Source organism: Cupressus sempervirens, chromosome 11, assembly GCF_028749045.1.
Source record: "Cupressus sempervirens isolate cs-2001-9-10 chromosome 11, ASM2874904v1, whole genome shotgun sequence".
Classification (NCBI taxonomy): domain Eukaryota; kingdom Viridiplantae; phylum Streptophyta; class Pinopsida; order Cupressales; family Cupressaceae; genus Cupressus; species Cupressus sempervirens.
In genome coordinates, this window is record NC_143128.1 from 670,232,974 (window position 1) to 670,249,607 (window position 16,634).

Below are 16,634 nucleotides of genomic sequence, written 5' to 3' on the forward strand. Positions count from 1 at the left end.
GTGCTTTATGTCCTTGCTGCTGAAGGTTTTGGTCATTTACTTGCTCACTCTGTGTCTTCAGGACTGGTCCGTGGCATTTCCTTGCCTGATTCTTCCTCCTAGTTAGTCAATGGTCATTTTGCTGATGATTCTTTTCTTACTCTTCTTGAAGATGAAGAAAACATCAAAAATGATTTAAATTGTCTGGACACTTTTTGTCAAGCCTTTGGCTCTGCCATTGAATGGCATAAAACGCTCTGTTACTGCCAGTCTTTCTTGCTAGCTCCACCTTGGCTCAGCCAATTTCAATGAAAATGGGTTACTCATGGAGAAATTTTCCACTTTCTTGGCATTCCCTTTGCTTTTCAGGCTTCCCCTGTGGAACTTTGGAATGCTGTGCTTGCAAAGATTAGCAAAAAGCTTGATTATTGGATCACTAAGCCGCTTTCTCTTACTAGTAAATTCTAGATTTGTTCTAAGATTTTGGCTGCCACCCATGTGTGCTATTATTCCTGTTGGGCTCCCTCCAAAGCTTCCTATCTCAAACCAGAATGTTTGCTTAGAGATTTTCTTTGGGCCTCTGGGTCTGACCATCATGGTTTTCACAGAGTTGCTTGGGATTTTTGTTGTCTCTCAAGGGAATCTGGAGGTCTTAGCCTGCTTTCCACTCGAAAGTAGGGCCTTGCCCTCTATGCTAAATGAATTATCAGAGCTATTTCTGGAATGAAGCCTGGAAGATACTAGTAAGGCATTACATTTCTTCCGGCTTCCCTGTTAATAGACCGGCGTGGAAGGGGATTGGTTTTCAAACCCTTCTCACTATGCGTGAACCAGTGGTCATACAAGGCTCTTTTGTTATAAAGAGCATCTGGAAAGCCTGGGAAGCTGTTAAACCTTGGCTTCATTGGGCTGGTGATGAGTTTTGCAATGGGCTATCCTTAAATCAATAGAACATTTGGTGGTCTCCCCTGTTTTCCATCCAAGGTACTCCTCTTGCCAAGACTCAAGGTGCAGTGCTCTGCATTTCTTTAAACGTGGCATCCGCAATACCAAGGATTTTTTTTCAAGAGTCACCATGAATTTCAGGTCATGGGAGGATATGCAAGTTCAGTACCGCCTTGTTAGTTCCGATCGCTAGACTTATGACCTTCTGTTGGCTTCCATCCCTGTGCACTTAGTTCATAAAGTGGGGATTCAGTCTGTTCGTCCTTGGTGGCATGATTGGAAGTGGTATCCTGCCACTCCATTTACCAATTATAAGCCCAATATGGGGTACAAATGGCTTTCGCCCCACCTTCCAATGGTGGACACGCTTAATCAATGGTGGCATTTGCAGTCGTCTCTTTCTCAATGGAAAAAACATTTTGACACTATTTGGAGTGCCATTACAGAACCTAAGATTGCCCACTTTGCTTGGTGCCTTGCCTTCCGAGGTCTTCCCCTAGGGCCTCGGCTCAAGCACATTGGGGTTCCTGATCCCAGATGCCCCTTCTGTGACCAACCTGAGTCCTTTTTGCATATTTTTTAGTTTTGCAAGCGTGCTCAAAATTATTGGCATTGGATTTATGATTTTTTCAAGACTTTCAGGCCCAAACCTTTTTCATGGCACATGATCCTACTGGGTGATTCCCTCAGAATTCCTCGAAAGTTCTCCCAGATTTGGCATACCTTTAGGATGAAAATTTTGTTTTCTCTATGGAAAGATAGGAATGCAGTTTTATTCACTCACAGTTTTTTGGATGTTAACATTGCAATGTACACTAAGGCATGCATTTGTAACAATGTCATTATGCAGATACAGGTGCAAGCTAATAAAGTTTACTTGGAAGTTGCGCACTTACAGGAATTGTTAAATCATTTGGGGCAATGCTCCATGCCTCTTCGTCTGGCAAGTTTCCTCGGCTGGCCTTGGCAATTTCTCCTCCGCAAGCAAACAAGAAGGATGTGAAGACTACGACTACCCCAGATCTTGCTGATGCTTCTGACGGCTGGACTGTCCCCAATCCGCCTCATAATCCCACTGATGCGTGGGGATTTCCTGATAAAGACAATCCTCCTTCTGCTAGTACTGCCTTGGCAACCTGAGGTTGTTAAAAAAAAAAAATTTGATGAATAGTTAATAGTTTCTGGCTGAGGCCATGTTGTTTTCTCCGGCTTCAATCGTATGAACTCATTCGCGAAGTGATCTTGTATCCCCCAACCTTTTTTTTGTAAATTGTAATCTTAGTAAATTTTATTAATTGAAAAGGACTATTTAGAATACATGAAATTCTTATTAACATACGTTTGTTACACAACGCGTTTGTGACACAGCTCACGTTCGAATTGTCTGTGTGGTAGAATGGAAAACGTACACTCAGGGAACTCTTAACTCTGTCAGATCAGCGGGGCATACGCTACGCTCTTACGTGGAAAAGAGAATCACGGATCCACAGGGCCAAATAGTACATATCGTATTAGACAAAAACTTCATAGAGCCAACAGTGTATAATACAAAAAGATTCCCTGCAAAAATGTCCTCATTTGCAGACTTGGAATCCATGCAAACCAACGTCTTTTGCATGTCTCTTTAATGCACCTAACTGTGCACATGTGACACCTATTCTGATTCCATCAGATTCTGTATGTACTAAACTAGTCGAATATTCCCAATGAATTGTAGCCCACCAAGGAAATTTGATCACATCTATTGTGGTCACATATTTCCACATAAAATTGAAAAGAAAAAACAAATGTCTCCACCGAGTAACATCATAAATGGAATCATGCATATATATGTATTTCTGTCAGGAAATAGTATTTACACAAGAGGAAAGTCTGTTTAACATGGAGAAAGTACATGATATTGGTGCCTCACGAGATAATCTTGTGAGGGAATATTGTGCAATACATAGAGATACCGATTTATATACATATTACATCATGTTAAGGACAGTTTTTAAAGGCTTTGCTTGTGAAATCTAGAATTTACATCATCTAACATCTGCTTAAGCTCCTGGCTTCTATTTTCTCTTCTTTTTTCCATGTATTTGGAGAAAAACTCTTTGTTCTCCTTCTCCAATTCGTTCCACACTGCAAGAAAACAAACAAGAAGCCTGCTTACATTACACAAACCAGACATTGTATTCAGTCAAATGTAAACCGAGGATAACAGAGAACAAAAAACAAAAAAGAGAGTAGTCAAGCATAAACCTGAAATCAAGGTAATCAAACAAAATACATTGATCATTTAAAAACCCATGCATATTTTGCCAGATCGTACAGACCAATTTGGCCCAAGAACGCTAATAGTGGGCCTTTCCATAAAAGACAGAATTAAGAAAAAACTGAGAATGCAGTGCTCTTGTACACTGTTTCTGATGTTGACTGAATTTGGAAATGGGGGTCTGTATTTTATTTTCTGCTGAATCTTTGAATCCTTTTTTTTATCTTTTGAACTTTAATGATAGCTCTTAAATCTCCCCATGATTTTGTCTAGATTCTTAAATAATTAATACGGATAACATGTATTCTTTTTCACCCAAAAGAAGAAGAAAAAGAAGAAGGGATGAAGAAAGGTTGGGTTGTGTGATAGAGGGCTAGCAAAACCATAAAATTCATTCATAAATATTTCAAAATTCTACAGTTGCTAATAGATTTAATTGTGTTTCTATTTTTTAAGATCAACATTTTCTATCACATAGATCTATGATCAGAGTAATAAACTAATAAACTGTGCAAGAAGGCAGTCAGTACTGACACATTATCAAATCCAGGAATAACTAAGGAATAAAACTCATTGATTTCCAAAAGATATAATACTCATTAATGGTTTTCAAGAATCAAAGTGAAAAATAAAAAATGCGTGTACCAGTGATGGTTATGGTGGGTTCTATATTGGCATGCTTAGAAAGCGCCTCAGCACATTCCTTCTGATCCAAGTTAAATAGCAAACATTTCTCAATCAAGTGCTGAACCTGCACACAGGCACAAATACATGAATATTAAGACAAACAGGGCTTATTTTTTTCATCTTGAGAGTGGATCACATATGCTAATTATAGCATGATTCAAATTATTGAATTCACAATCAAATTCAGAAACAACATAACATACTAATGAATTATTTTAATCTAATAACTCTGATCTTGATTTCAAAGACTCTGCAAACAAGGCTTTACTAACTAACTTGCCTTACACAAAAAACAATTACCCAAACCAGAGAATACTTGTCACAAAGGTTTTACCAGAAGAATATAAGAAGAAGAAGAAGAAGATGCCCCATCTCCAGGAGCCGGCATTATGACTAGGATCTGAAAGCACTAAACCTTATTTGTCGCTAAATAGAAATTCTCAAGGATGAAAATCTGAATGAAAATGATAGCAACGAAATGCCTGGAATGCAAAGCAAGGCAGAATAGAGAGGAGATGAAGAAATGCATCCAAATACCCAATGACTGGCCCGGCATTTCATGCCCCACGTGGGCTGTGGATTCTTATTGGCCACTACGCGATAAATTCCAGTATCTCAATTTTTAATTAATCTTATCTTTGGGGAACTCTTCATTCTCTCTGGCGGTGCTTCTGCCGTCACGTGGCCACCGGGGTCCATTCGCATGCTGCGCTTCACCTCCCACACCTCTCCACACCCTCCACGCAACCCTAACCCTAATTCTACTTTTCACTACCATTTTGAATGTCATCCTAAACCCTACTTTTAATCCTAATTCTACTTTTACCCAGCATTTTCAATTTCATCCTAAACCCTAATTCTACTATCAACCATCATTTTCAATTTCATCCTAAACCTTAATTCTACTCTTAACCCTAATTCTACTCTTTAACTGGCATTTTCAATTTCATCCTTAACCCTAACTCTGCTTTTAACCAGCATTTTCAATTTCATCCTAAACCCTAATTATATTTTTTTACCATGATTTCCATTTTGGTCTAAACCCTAATTCTACCTTTTACCCGGATTTCCATTTTGGCCTCAACCCTAATTCTACTTTCAAACAGGATCCCCATTTTACTGGAAACGCTAATACTACGTTTAACCATTTAAGAACACTATTTTCATACAAGACCCATCAGGAATTTCTCCATCCAATGGCCTAATGACACATCATCTTCGTCTGGATTCCTGTTTATTCAAGGCTTGGCATCTGTGGGTTTGAAGGTACATGTCAAGATGAGGTGACAAGCTTTTTTCAGCTGTATTATTGCGCTTGCTTTTTGTACTCTCCTTTGCTTGGCTTTGGATTTATTGACGATTCAACATATGTTATGCTGAATGCAGTACAACCAAGGTCCACCTCTCTCCTTATGAATTCATCCATCCATTAACTTATCAGGAGACTATCTTATAATACGTTTGTACAACAATCTTGGGGATTCTTGTCTAGGCTACCCCATAGCTATAAGGAGCCAATTGAAAAGTTTAAATTAGATTTTTATGGGATTCGGTCACAATATTATTATATCAAACGGATTAATATCTTGACAATATTTAAGAGAATCGGAAATGATAGTGACATTTGTGTATTCGTATTAACTTTTGTTTTGTTTTAATATTATCTTAATCGAACAAATTACAATTAGAAGGACGATCTGAATGACAGATTGCAATTAGTAGGACAATCTGATTGTCTATACAACAATCTTGCTATGAAGAATGGGGACGACTTTTATAAAGTTGCTTAAAGTTGAGTAATTTAAAATCTTGAATTATGATTTTAATGAGATTTTAATAAGTATATTATATTAAACTTTTTGATAATGAGATTTTATAAGTATATTCTATTAAACATTTTGATGAGTAGGAGAACTTTTTTTTTATAGGCAGTCAAATTGTGATATTGCTGTGAAGATTTAACTATGTAACTTTTCAGTCAAATTCATAAAATTAAAATTATATACACTAGAGAGTTAAATATATGGTGGCCTTTGCTGGTTGGTAGGTTGCAGGCCTCGTGCTTTGAACCCTCCATAATATATATATATATATATATATATATATATATATATATATATATATATATATATATATATATATATCACAATTAAATATCTTGACAATATTTAAAATATTAAAGAATCTTTATAATTAAAATTGTGTAAAATTTGTCTATTCATATGATACTATCTTTTATTTTCTTTTTAGCTTGTGTGTAGGGAGTCTAATTGAAATACTTTAGACATGGAATTATTAACTAGTGAGGTCACAAATGGGAGACCTAATCTTCTTTAATAGAATAAAGTCACTACTATTAGTTTTTTAAATACTATTCTTTTGAAAAATGAATACTTTTATACAAAGAATCTCAACACTTTAGGAGTTATTAAAATTATTCATTTTTTATTAGATTAGTAAATATATTTATTATGCAATTTTATAAGGGTTAAATTTGAGTAACCATTTTTTTATATAATAGAAATTTGAGTAAAAATTAAATTTCACTTAATCTTATATTTAGTTTAATAGAATAAATTAATAGAAACCTATTTTAGTAAATAATATATTTTAAGTTTAATTTTCAATCTTACAATTATGTTTAAATTTCAATCTTACAGTTATTTTTATTTATGTATTCTTATTTTGTAATGGGTAAATTTTCATTATTTTTTAAATTTATCTTCATTCAATTTGTAATTATTTGTTTATTTTTATTAATGTATCTTAATATTCAATTGTAACGATATTTGCATGTAATTCTATATGTTCATTTGTTATGTTTAATTGTATCCTCCCTATAATATTTACATTTCCTCACACATGAAAAATTCTACAATACAAATTAAATCAGATTTTCAATATTTATTGAGTACATGAAGAACATGAAACACTAGAAAAAAATAATTTTTACTTCAAATATTTTTAAGACGTCTACATAATAAAACAAGAGTTGTGATACAACTTGAATCCCGCCTTATGTAAAAAGACAAAAATGAAATGTGTTTTATAACTTTGAGAAATTGTGCTATAATTTTAAGAAAATACGCAGTGTATATAATTTAGTAGATATACAATAGTCATATAACTTGGTTTATCAATGGTTTTTTAAAGGCAGCCATATAATGTTAAAAAAATTAAAGCATATAAGAAATTTTTTTCATTTTTTCAGTTTTAGCTCTTTATTATTGAATTTAGATACAAATAATGTATAGTGTTTCTAGGGTTATGGAGTTATATTAATGTAAAAAAACTAAAATATGTATAAGACTTTTTTTTAGAATTGTAGAAATATTTATTTTGGAAATCTTTAAAGAAATGTAAAAAATATTTCATTTTATTTTTTATTGGTGGCATAAGAAACATTTTAAATTTTTTTAAAGAAAAATACTAAAATACTAAAAAAAAAATAAGGAACCAATTAAGAAAAAGAAATAGATTTAAAAAATAAAAATAAAAATAAGATAACTGTGAAACATTACAAATGTAATTAACATTTCTAAAATAGAAGGAAATCAATAGTAGAAAGAAATCTTTTGAATTTTGAAAGGAAAAATTAAAAAACCACTGGCAAAAATGGGAGGAACCAATGAGAAAAAAGGAATATCCTTTAAAAAATAAAATATAAAAATACGAGATGTAAAACATTACAAATGTAATTTACAATAGAGGCAAACTAATGGTACTAATAATGTATTTGAATTTTTATACATGACCATAAAATAAGTGTAATCAAGGAGGATAAACCAAGGAAAACATTCCTATAATGTAGTATTTTTTATATTTAAAAACATTTATAGTTGTTATACATTCTTAAGGAATGGCACTTGTTCCATGGGAGGTGAAGGAAATAGCTCATAGGAAATTTTGAATTTGACAATTTTGATAATTGTTAACTTATTAAGAGGTTGGATCCCTTTGAAAATATTTTAATGATTGAACTAGGTAACATTTTTTTAAATTAAAAAAAAAATCGCGTGTGCTCAATATCTAAACATTATTTAATTAATCAAAGTCTTGTTGGAGTATTTGTTATCTTTGAGTTGAATTCATGTTGTTATTGTATGTTGTACAACTATGAAGGAAATATTATTATGATTAGAAAGAGATTTTCTTTTACAATTATAATATTTTGCATAGTTTCAGAAAAGTATCATTTAGATTTGTGATATTAATCAGTAAACATTAATTTAAAATCAATTCATGTGTTCATTGGAATTCTTTACAATAACTAAGAGGGGGATGAATCAGCTATCGAAGGTCCAAATGTACAAATAAAACTTTTCAGTGCTTAGCATATTCATATCCATAAAACCATAACATGCATGCATCCATTAGATCATACAATACCTTAACTGAGTAGGTCACTATCCTAGGTCAAAACAACTTTGCAGAATTGTAAACATGAAATGCTACAAACTCATTCACACAATTTGACATAGATTTTACATAAAAACCCAATTTGGAAAAAACTAATAGTAACATGCTACCCAATTTCACTCTTCTAAAGTGATGTCCTATGAAAGGCCAACCATGCTAAAGGTTATAATACGCACTATTAAATGTGACCTGTTTAAAGGATTTCAATCACCCTATCAAGAGTGAGCCTTACTAGAGCACTTTAAAACATTCCATTAGAATTTCACCTAGTTAAAGGATTTACAAATGACTATTAGGTCAACCTTAATTCAAAGGATTTATCTACACTAGTATAGTTGTTAGAAAGTAACAATAGAACTTGATATGATAAAAACTTACAACTCACTTATAGATTATAGATCTCTAGTCTAGTCTCTTCTATTTGGCTGCTAGGTGAAGCAATACCCTAGACTTCTTGTCTTCCTTAGGTTCTTACACATGGCAACCTTTGCTTCTAGCCTACAATCTCTATAAATAGAGAATTTAGATATGTTATCACTTAACCACAATTGTGAATTTTAGGGTTAGGTAAGATTCAATGAATCTACCCACTTTTCCATTTTAGTCCCTCTAGAAACTTCATTTCCAATCTTCTTTCAATTTTTCTCAAAATAGTTTACCTTGAATAACGTGCCTCTAGCTCATCAAGCTTATCTTCTACACTCTTCACATAATTCAAGAAATCAACTATGTTAGCTCAAATTCATCAAATCTTTGATTTAATAATTTTTGTTGTCACTTGGCCAATACTAGTTCACTTGGCACATACTAAAGTTTACTGATGCTTGACATCAAGTAAACTTTACTCAACTTCCACTTTTCTTCTTCTTTGCTCGACACCTATTGATTTTCACTCAGCTTGAATTAGATTTTCTCGGCTTTCACTATTTGCTCGGCTAGGCTTGGCAAAAAAAATTCTTTACTTGATCTTCTTCCACTCTTTGCTTGAGTAATCTTTCATTATTGACTTTAAGTAGATAAATAATACACTATAGTATCAATGTCGTACTTGGTCTTAGTACTCATTTTATACACTAAATAACTCAACCTTTCTCTAAGCTCTCTTGTTATCTTCTCTTTTCAAATATTCTTCATCAATTAAAGAAATGATATCACTTAGACCAAAAAGCAATTGTCTCACCAGCAAGTAATAAGTTTGACATCATTGACAAAATAATGATTGTTCCATGATAGGTTCTGTACTTCAAATAATCTCTTTTCAACAATGTCATAGTATATGAAATAAAATTTAAAATTACAATATTTGGACGTGACATTGTAGGTTATCATCAAATGAAATTCTGAATATATTTCCCATAAGCTACTATATTATGGAATAATCCTAAATTTGAATGTGGCCTCAATTAACACACACACTTCAACATGGTCCTTATTTGTGAATTCATCTTGGAATGAACATGGGATTGTTCACCCAGGAGGGGTCCTATAAGGTAACCTATTGCCTCCTATCTAAAGGGATTTTTCCTATTTAATGTCCTCAAAGATGAGGTTTAGACAACTAGACCCTCTAAGAATGAAGGATTTGATATGCAGCTAATCTATGTGAGAATGCAATGTAATCTAAAATGAGATATGCACTTAATCTAAAAACATGTAAAGGAAACTAGATTAAGCATATGCATATTTAAACTAAATGAACTTAAGCTAGAAATGTAAATGTGTGAAAATATATGAGCTAAGTGAGTATGAATTTCAATAGCAATTTGATATCAATTCAATTCAACCTCCTTAATGAGGAATTATGAGTCCCTTAAATAGAATTCCTAGAATCCATCAATGGGTGAGATCAACTTGGATCGACGGTTAGGATTGAAGAAAAGATTTAGTTAAGATGAAAACTTTCTTGTGCAAGTGAAGTGAACTATTTCTAATTTGAGTGTGATGAGCAGTTAATTGAACTTGTCATGGGTGTGAGATCAAGTTAACTAGATTGATTCCAATTCGAGAGATAGTTCACTCGGAGTTTCCATTTAGAACTGAAGACTAGAATTAGGAAAGATGTTTAATTTAATAAAATGAGATATGACCTCATAAATACCTTTTCTATTTAATCAAATAGTTTCATTCAATTAACTAGAATAGGCATATTTATTAAATTTAATAAATTTAATTCCTTAATACATTAGCCTTAGGATATAATTTAATTTAATTAAAGTATAAATACTTTAAATTAAATTAAATATTAATCAATAGGTTTTAATGTGACTAATATGAGTCAATACTTTAGGAATTAAATAAAGAGTCTAATGAGTGCAGATTTAGGGTCTTCTGCATTTGACAATTAAGCCAAATAGCGAATAACAGAGTAAGAATTGCCTATTAGAATAAGTCTTAGGATTGGTCAGAATAAACTAGAATTGGTATAATGGTAATGAGCCAATTTTGGGGTATTACAAGAATCATGTGTTTTCCTAAAATAACAGGTTGACTTCATTTTATTTTGTCAACCTAGGAGCATGAGCTTGAGAGAGGGGCTACAAAGCATATACTCTAAATCTTCTTTACGTCATTACAACTAAGACAAGTGGAATGTTGAAGGAGACTTAAGCTAGAAATTGAAACAACACCTTAACTTAAAGCTTAAAGTAATTTGCAAATAGTAAACCTATCTATGCACCTATGCTAGAGGAACAATTCATTGATTTTGTTATCAATGGTTGTAGGAATAGTAGAATTCTACCTTGCCAAGAAACAAACAAGGAAATGAAATCTATTCTAACAGAGTAGTTCACTCACCGAGTGGGCCCCCTTGGATGAGTTAATGGAAATCCAATCTAGAAATGTTTGTCTAGAGTGTTAAACCTCTAGTCTAATGAGCAGGGATTTTGTCATTTCACTATCCCTATAAGGTGCATCTTGATATTCCCTACTTATCTTATTCTATATCCATGATATCACTACTCTCAATTGCACATCCCCTACATACAGGAGTGCATTCTACTCTGTGTCATTAGGTACAGCTAGATTATGGAGATACAATTCACATAATAAATTTTTCAAAGGCATGGAAACAGATTGGAATGCATAATAAAACTCAAGTAGAGTAGAAATGGAGGGATTAAGACCTTCCACAATTCTAGTCAATTTAAAATTTGCAAACTTCTCTTTGAGAAGCAAGGCATATACTAGTGATGGTGACCTACATTCCACTAATTCAAGAATCAATCCTATGATCTATTCAATTCTTCTTTTCAAAACTTCATTCTACTCTGAGCTCTGTTTCAACTAATAAATCTATTCACTAATAACATGTTTCAATTTCTATTTTTCCAGCTTCCATTGAGCTCTTTCCCATAACAATTGTTGAAACAAATAGATTCCTACAAATAAAGGTTTGGACAAATTAGGTGGTGGAAATGATTCCTAGTTTAAAATGTCTACCCATTCATATGCCAAATGGGGAGATTTTTTGACATTTTGTGGTGTGGAGAATCCTCCTTCTCTTATGACAATTGTTGTCACCGCATTCTCTTCCTTACTAGATTTAGTAACTATTGTAGCTAATGTTTCTAGCCCATCTTGATCAAGTTTTCTTATTACTTCCTCAATAATTTCTTGTCTGAATTCTAGGTAGTCCTCCAAAGGGAACTCTGCAGAATTTTCACCAATATCCTACATATCAAGGTTTTCCTCAAACTCCTTAGATACTTCAGGCTCACTAGACTCCTTATCACTATCAATAAGCACATAGTTAATGCTATAGTTAACTTCAAGTTGCAAATTCTTGGATTTTTATTCATTCTCATTAGCTATATTTTTTTGTAATTTTTCCATGAGAGAGGACTTCTTTTCAGATTCAAAAAACTCAGGTTAACTATTGGAATAGTGGTTTCAAGAACCTGATTTCCCTTAGGAAGCCTCACACTTTGCCTCATGGGTGGTATAGACAAGCATGGATGATTCTTTCATTTCCTCTTTCTTACAGGTATTTGCACCATATGTGCTTCTAGAGGTTTTTCTCAATCTTCCTCCTCTTGCGAGTGTGGGGTTGCATTAATGTTACTCTCATCATCTGGTTATTGTTATAACTTTTCTTCTTCGAGTTCCACAACTTTATCTTTACCCTACCTAATTATAGACCTAATCTTACTAGATGATGGGGTCTTAGGGGCACTAGCAGCTTCTCTATTTTTCCTTCTCTTTTTGCTAGCAATGGAGGCTTCAGATTTGTAAATCCTCTTCTTAGCTACTCTATAACTAGAGGGAGAGTCTTTAGAAACATTTTTGGTTAAGGTTGTTTTTGAAAATGCTACTAACCCCCTATTTATGCAGGATACCACAAAGACTGGTATTGATGGCCATCTGGGTGGTCTACATAAGGATGGTAATGAGATGTGGGAGAGAATTCATGCACTGGAGGAGAGAATGCACCTACTGACCGAGTTCATAGTTAGAGTGACACATGTAGTGACTACCACTCAATGCTTGCTTAAGGATTTTGATGGGGACCTGCCTAAGGAGGACTCTAAGATGTTATTTGACTTCTTGGTGGAAGACTAGGTGAACATCCTCTTGGGGAGGAAAGAGGCCAAGAAATCTTAAGGACTCCCTCCTTTTTCTTTTTATGCTATTAGTCTGCTGGTTATTGGACTTATTAGTTTGTAAGGTTTTTATGCTTTTTTTAATATTTTTTAGACTCTTAAGTTTGATAGTAGGAATTTTTTTTAAGCCTTTTGATACTCTATTAACTATGGTTGTGAACCTTGTTTTTTTTTCTAGCAACAATAAGGGTTAGTTTAGTTTTGATGGTAATCCACTATAGTTGACCAATTTTATGTTATGGGTCAGCCCCCTTGTTTTGGCTGCTATTAATTCAAAAATATTTTTTAGTTCTAGGAATAACCTTAAAAAATCTAGTAGATATCCTTTCCCTTCATCCAACACCCTGGCCTCTAGGGCCGACTAGCCTAGGCTCTACCTCATTTAACTACAAATACTCTTCCCATGTCCCAATTGATTGCTTATTAAACTCTCTTTCTACTATTAATTTTATTAAGCAATGGTGAGAAATAGATTGATCCTTTCCTAATTGTACTAAAGAAGATTTCTTCTTAACAATGCTAAACAAGAAATTTGGAAGGTTTACCTATCTATAATCATGTCATAGGTGAGCCAAAATCTTAAAATGTAGGGCATGTAGGTATGTGTAATGACCTTCGCAAGTGAAGTATTGGATGATAAACATTATTGGTTGTATAAAATCCATTAGAAGAATAATCTAGAGATACCTTGCTTCTTTTCAATTTCCAATTGAGGGTCTTGGTGTACACTAAAATGTGGCCTAGTTGTCCATAGTTCAAAATATTTTTCCTAATTTTCTCCTTCCTAGGGAAACACAGTGACCTTAGCTACCACCTCTTCTATGAACTCAATTCTTAGGCCCTTAACTATTGCAATGCCATCCTTTAAGGTGCCCATGAATTGAAGAGTGACCTATTCCTCAAATCCTTTTAGACAAAGATAGTAATCCAACCATCCCCTTCTTCTAAACATCTTGCAACTGACTGCATCACCTAGAAGAACCTAATGATTGACCGGCTCATACCTTTGGAGACCTCCACCCATTGTTGGCTTTTACAAAATTTTGGAAAAATCATGCTGTTTCAAGCTTGGTTTATCAAATTTTGCAATATTACGATACTAGATATCTCAAAAGAAAAAATGGCATGTACTTGAAGAGCTTAATGCACAATATATCATAATATCCTTCTTGCATCAAGTTTCATAATTTTTGCTCATGTATAGGTCCGTCACTCAAAAATATTGCAAATTATCACTAAAAGCTAAGTAAATGTTGTTAATGTCCTTAATTTCATAATGAAAACATCACAGAAGGACAAGTAATAAATATGTGACATTAATCATTTCAATTACTTTTAGTCATCTCAATCAACTTTTAAAGTTTACATGCGATTGTGATTTGAAAACAAATATTTCAATGTTTCCCTCCCTCCAACTATGAAAAGGCATGAGTCCCACTATGAGTAGATATGCAAGAGTGAATATTGTTAAACAATACCAATTCCTAACAAAGCATAAATAAAATAGAATGTATGCAAAGTTATGTGGTATGTACCTGGTAACTATTATAGGAAAGATGTTCTAGAAAAGATCATCAGAATTGACATGGTGATAGGATGGAATGGTAAGATGGAAAAGAGAGAAGGTGAAGTGGAGTGGATGGTGAAGAAATCACTTTCAAGGAGAAAGTGTTTATTACGAATGCCTTGAATGGAATCAAGAAGTAGTAGAAGTCAAGGTAGGAGACCCAAACTCTTTGGCTATAGGAACAAGGATATCCTCACTATGCTAGAACTGCTACAGGAACTTCTCATGGATAATTGGTTTATTGTAAAGCTTGAGGTGGTTTCCATTGACAAGTAACTTGAAGTGGACAGGATCAGTGGTAGACAACAAAACTACACCATTTGGAAATACAACAACAATCTTATTCAGTCCTAACCAACATGTTTGAAACTTCCCTAGATTGCACTGGTATTTGGAGTCATGAAGGAGTTCCCAATCTCCTATAGAATTTTTTTTTAATCTTTGATAAACCTGTCATGTCACTATTTCCTCTAGTGTTGAATGAGTTCAATGTTATTCAATGCAAATTTCCTCCATTCATCAACATTTAAACTTGGGATTTGGTCCTATTGTGCAATAGTAAGTTCCATACCAAGCTCCAAGGAAGTCCTCAATGTTTTATCTTCAAACCCCAAAGGTCTTACAACTTACCTACCATAAAAAAGCTCAAAATAATTATAACTAGTTCTATTTTTCTAGGTTGTTCTATAAGCCCAAAGAGCTTTAGGAAGGTGTGTGGCCCAATCCTTCCTATGGAGTGCTACTATCTTGGTGAGGATTGCTTCCATCTCTGTATTAGTAACTTCTACTTAATTATTAGCCTATGGATGATAAGGTGATGATTTACCATGCTAGATAGTATACTCCTACATAAGAGCAGTGTTAGAAATGGAAAAAGAAATCTGTAAATAAACAATACCAGGAAAGAATCTAAGTGAGTAAATGCATGAAAAGATATTACCATAAAATAGGAGAGGGAAAGCTTCAAGCTCCAACACCATGAGACAAGATATTTGGAAAGGGAAAAGCAAAGAAAACCCCTTGTGATATTATGAATGAGGCATTGAAAGCCAAAGAAGTAAGAGAGGGAGAGAGATAGAGAGCAATGCTCATACAATATTGAGAAGAGGAAGAAACCTCATTGTTGTTGAATGAGAGAGGAGGGTCATCTCTTAAATAGAGATGAGAGAGAGGAGTTGGAATGTAACTCCCATGTCTATGAATGCCACCATTCATATGTGTGTGAGGCCAAGTGTGAGATTCCTCTTAAGGAGGAATAATCTAAAATTAGAAATTACAATATATATTTGTCCTCACATATTCCACTAGATGACAAAATAAGATGTAGTGGAAAAAGGACAAAAAATAAATATATTAGGATACCTTGGCTTATATCCTAATATATTATAACAATAAAGAAAGGAGTTCTAACCTTGGTTTATAAATACACCAAGGAAAGATTACAACTTCTAACACCCCCCTTTAATCTTTACTTGGGGTAATTACATCAAAGGGTATTAAACCAATAATTTTTACAAAAATCTGCAACTTAATTTTCAATATGAAGTAATTTGATTGTCTTCAAGCCATATAGTACATTTTTAGATCCAAGAGAAGTACATGAGTCCTTTGAATGTGATCAAGTGGAAGCATAGACACATCTTCATATGTGGAAAACCAAGAAGGTTCCTTGATGGATCACCTGAAAAAAAATAACAAGACAAATATCCACAAGTAGAATGCCATCATATATGCAAATTCAAAATCCTTTTGAATAAGGATAATAAAACTCTCATAGAGAAATAATGAGTAAAACATGTTACCACAAAACAATGGAGATAACTTGATATCAAGATAAAGTATATGCTCAAAAAATTGTCAACAAGGACAAATTGAGTAAAAAGCTTGATCAATGCTCTCATGAAAAGAATATTATACTAATGCACAAATGACCACAGACAAGGCCAATCAATGATACGTGCATCAACATTGCATCAATCATGTGGATATAGACAGTCCACTAATGAGTCATCCCGCTACAGGTGAATGGGTCGCGACTCCATCACCTACATGACCCATGATCTAGGCAATAAAGAATGCAGATCATTATCTCATTAATATATGAAAATAACATAAAAGAGAGACATGCTGATCAAATTAGAATTATCATGATTTATTAGGATAATCAAAAGAATGG

The 16,634-nt window shown here is 33.5% G+C and overlaps 1 protein-coding gene across 2 annotated transcripts; it reads right to left on the reverse strand.

The window, feature by feature from the left end:
* Positions 1-2,733: 2,733 nt before the first annotated feature.
* On the reverse strand, positions 2,734-4,763 carry LOC149531512 (uncharacterized). Of its 2 annotated transcripts, none has more exons than XM_089809203.1 (3): positions 4,206-4,763; positions 3,830-3,935; positions 2,734-3,074 (listed from the first exon to the last, which is right to left on the reverse strand). In XM_089809203.1, the coding sequence occupies exons 1-3, from the start codon at positions 4,257-4,259 to the stop codon at positions 2,956-2,958; spliced, it is 279 nt and encodes a 92-aa protein (XP_089665329.1). In that variant the 5' UTR covers positions 4,260-4,763; the 3' UTR covers positions 2,734-2,955. The 2 variants fall into 2 exon arrangements, with proteins under 2 accessions (XP_089665329.1, XP_089665327.1); XM_089809201.1 differs by having other exon boundaries at positions 2,734-3,051; positions 4,206-4,588.
* Positions 4,764-16,634: the final 11,871 nt, after the last annotated feature.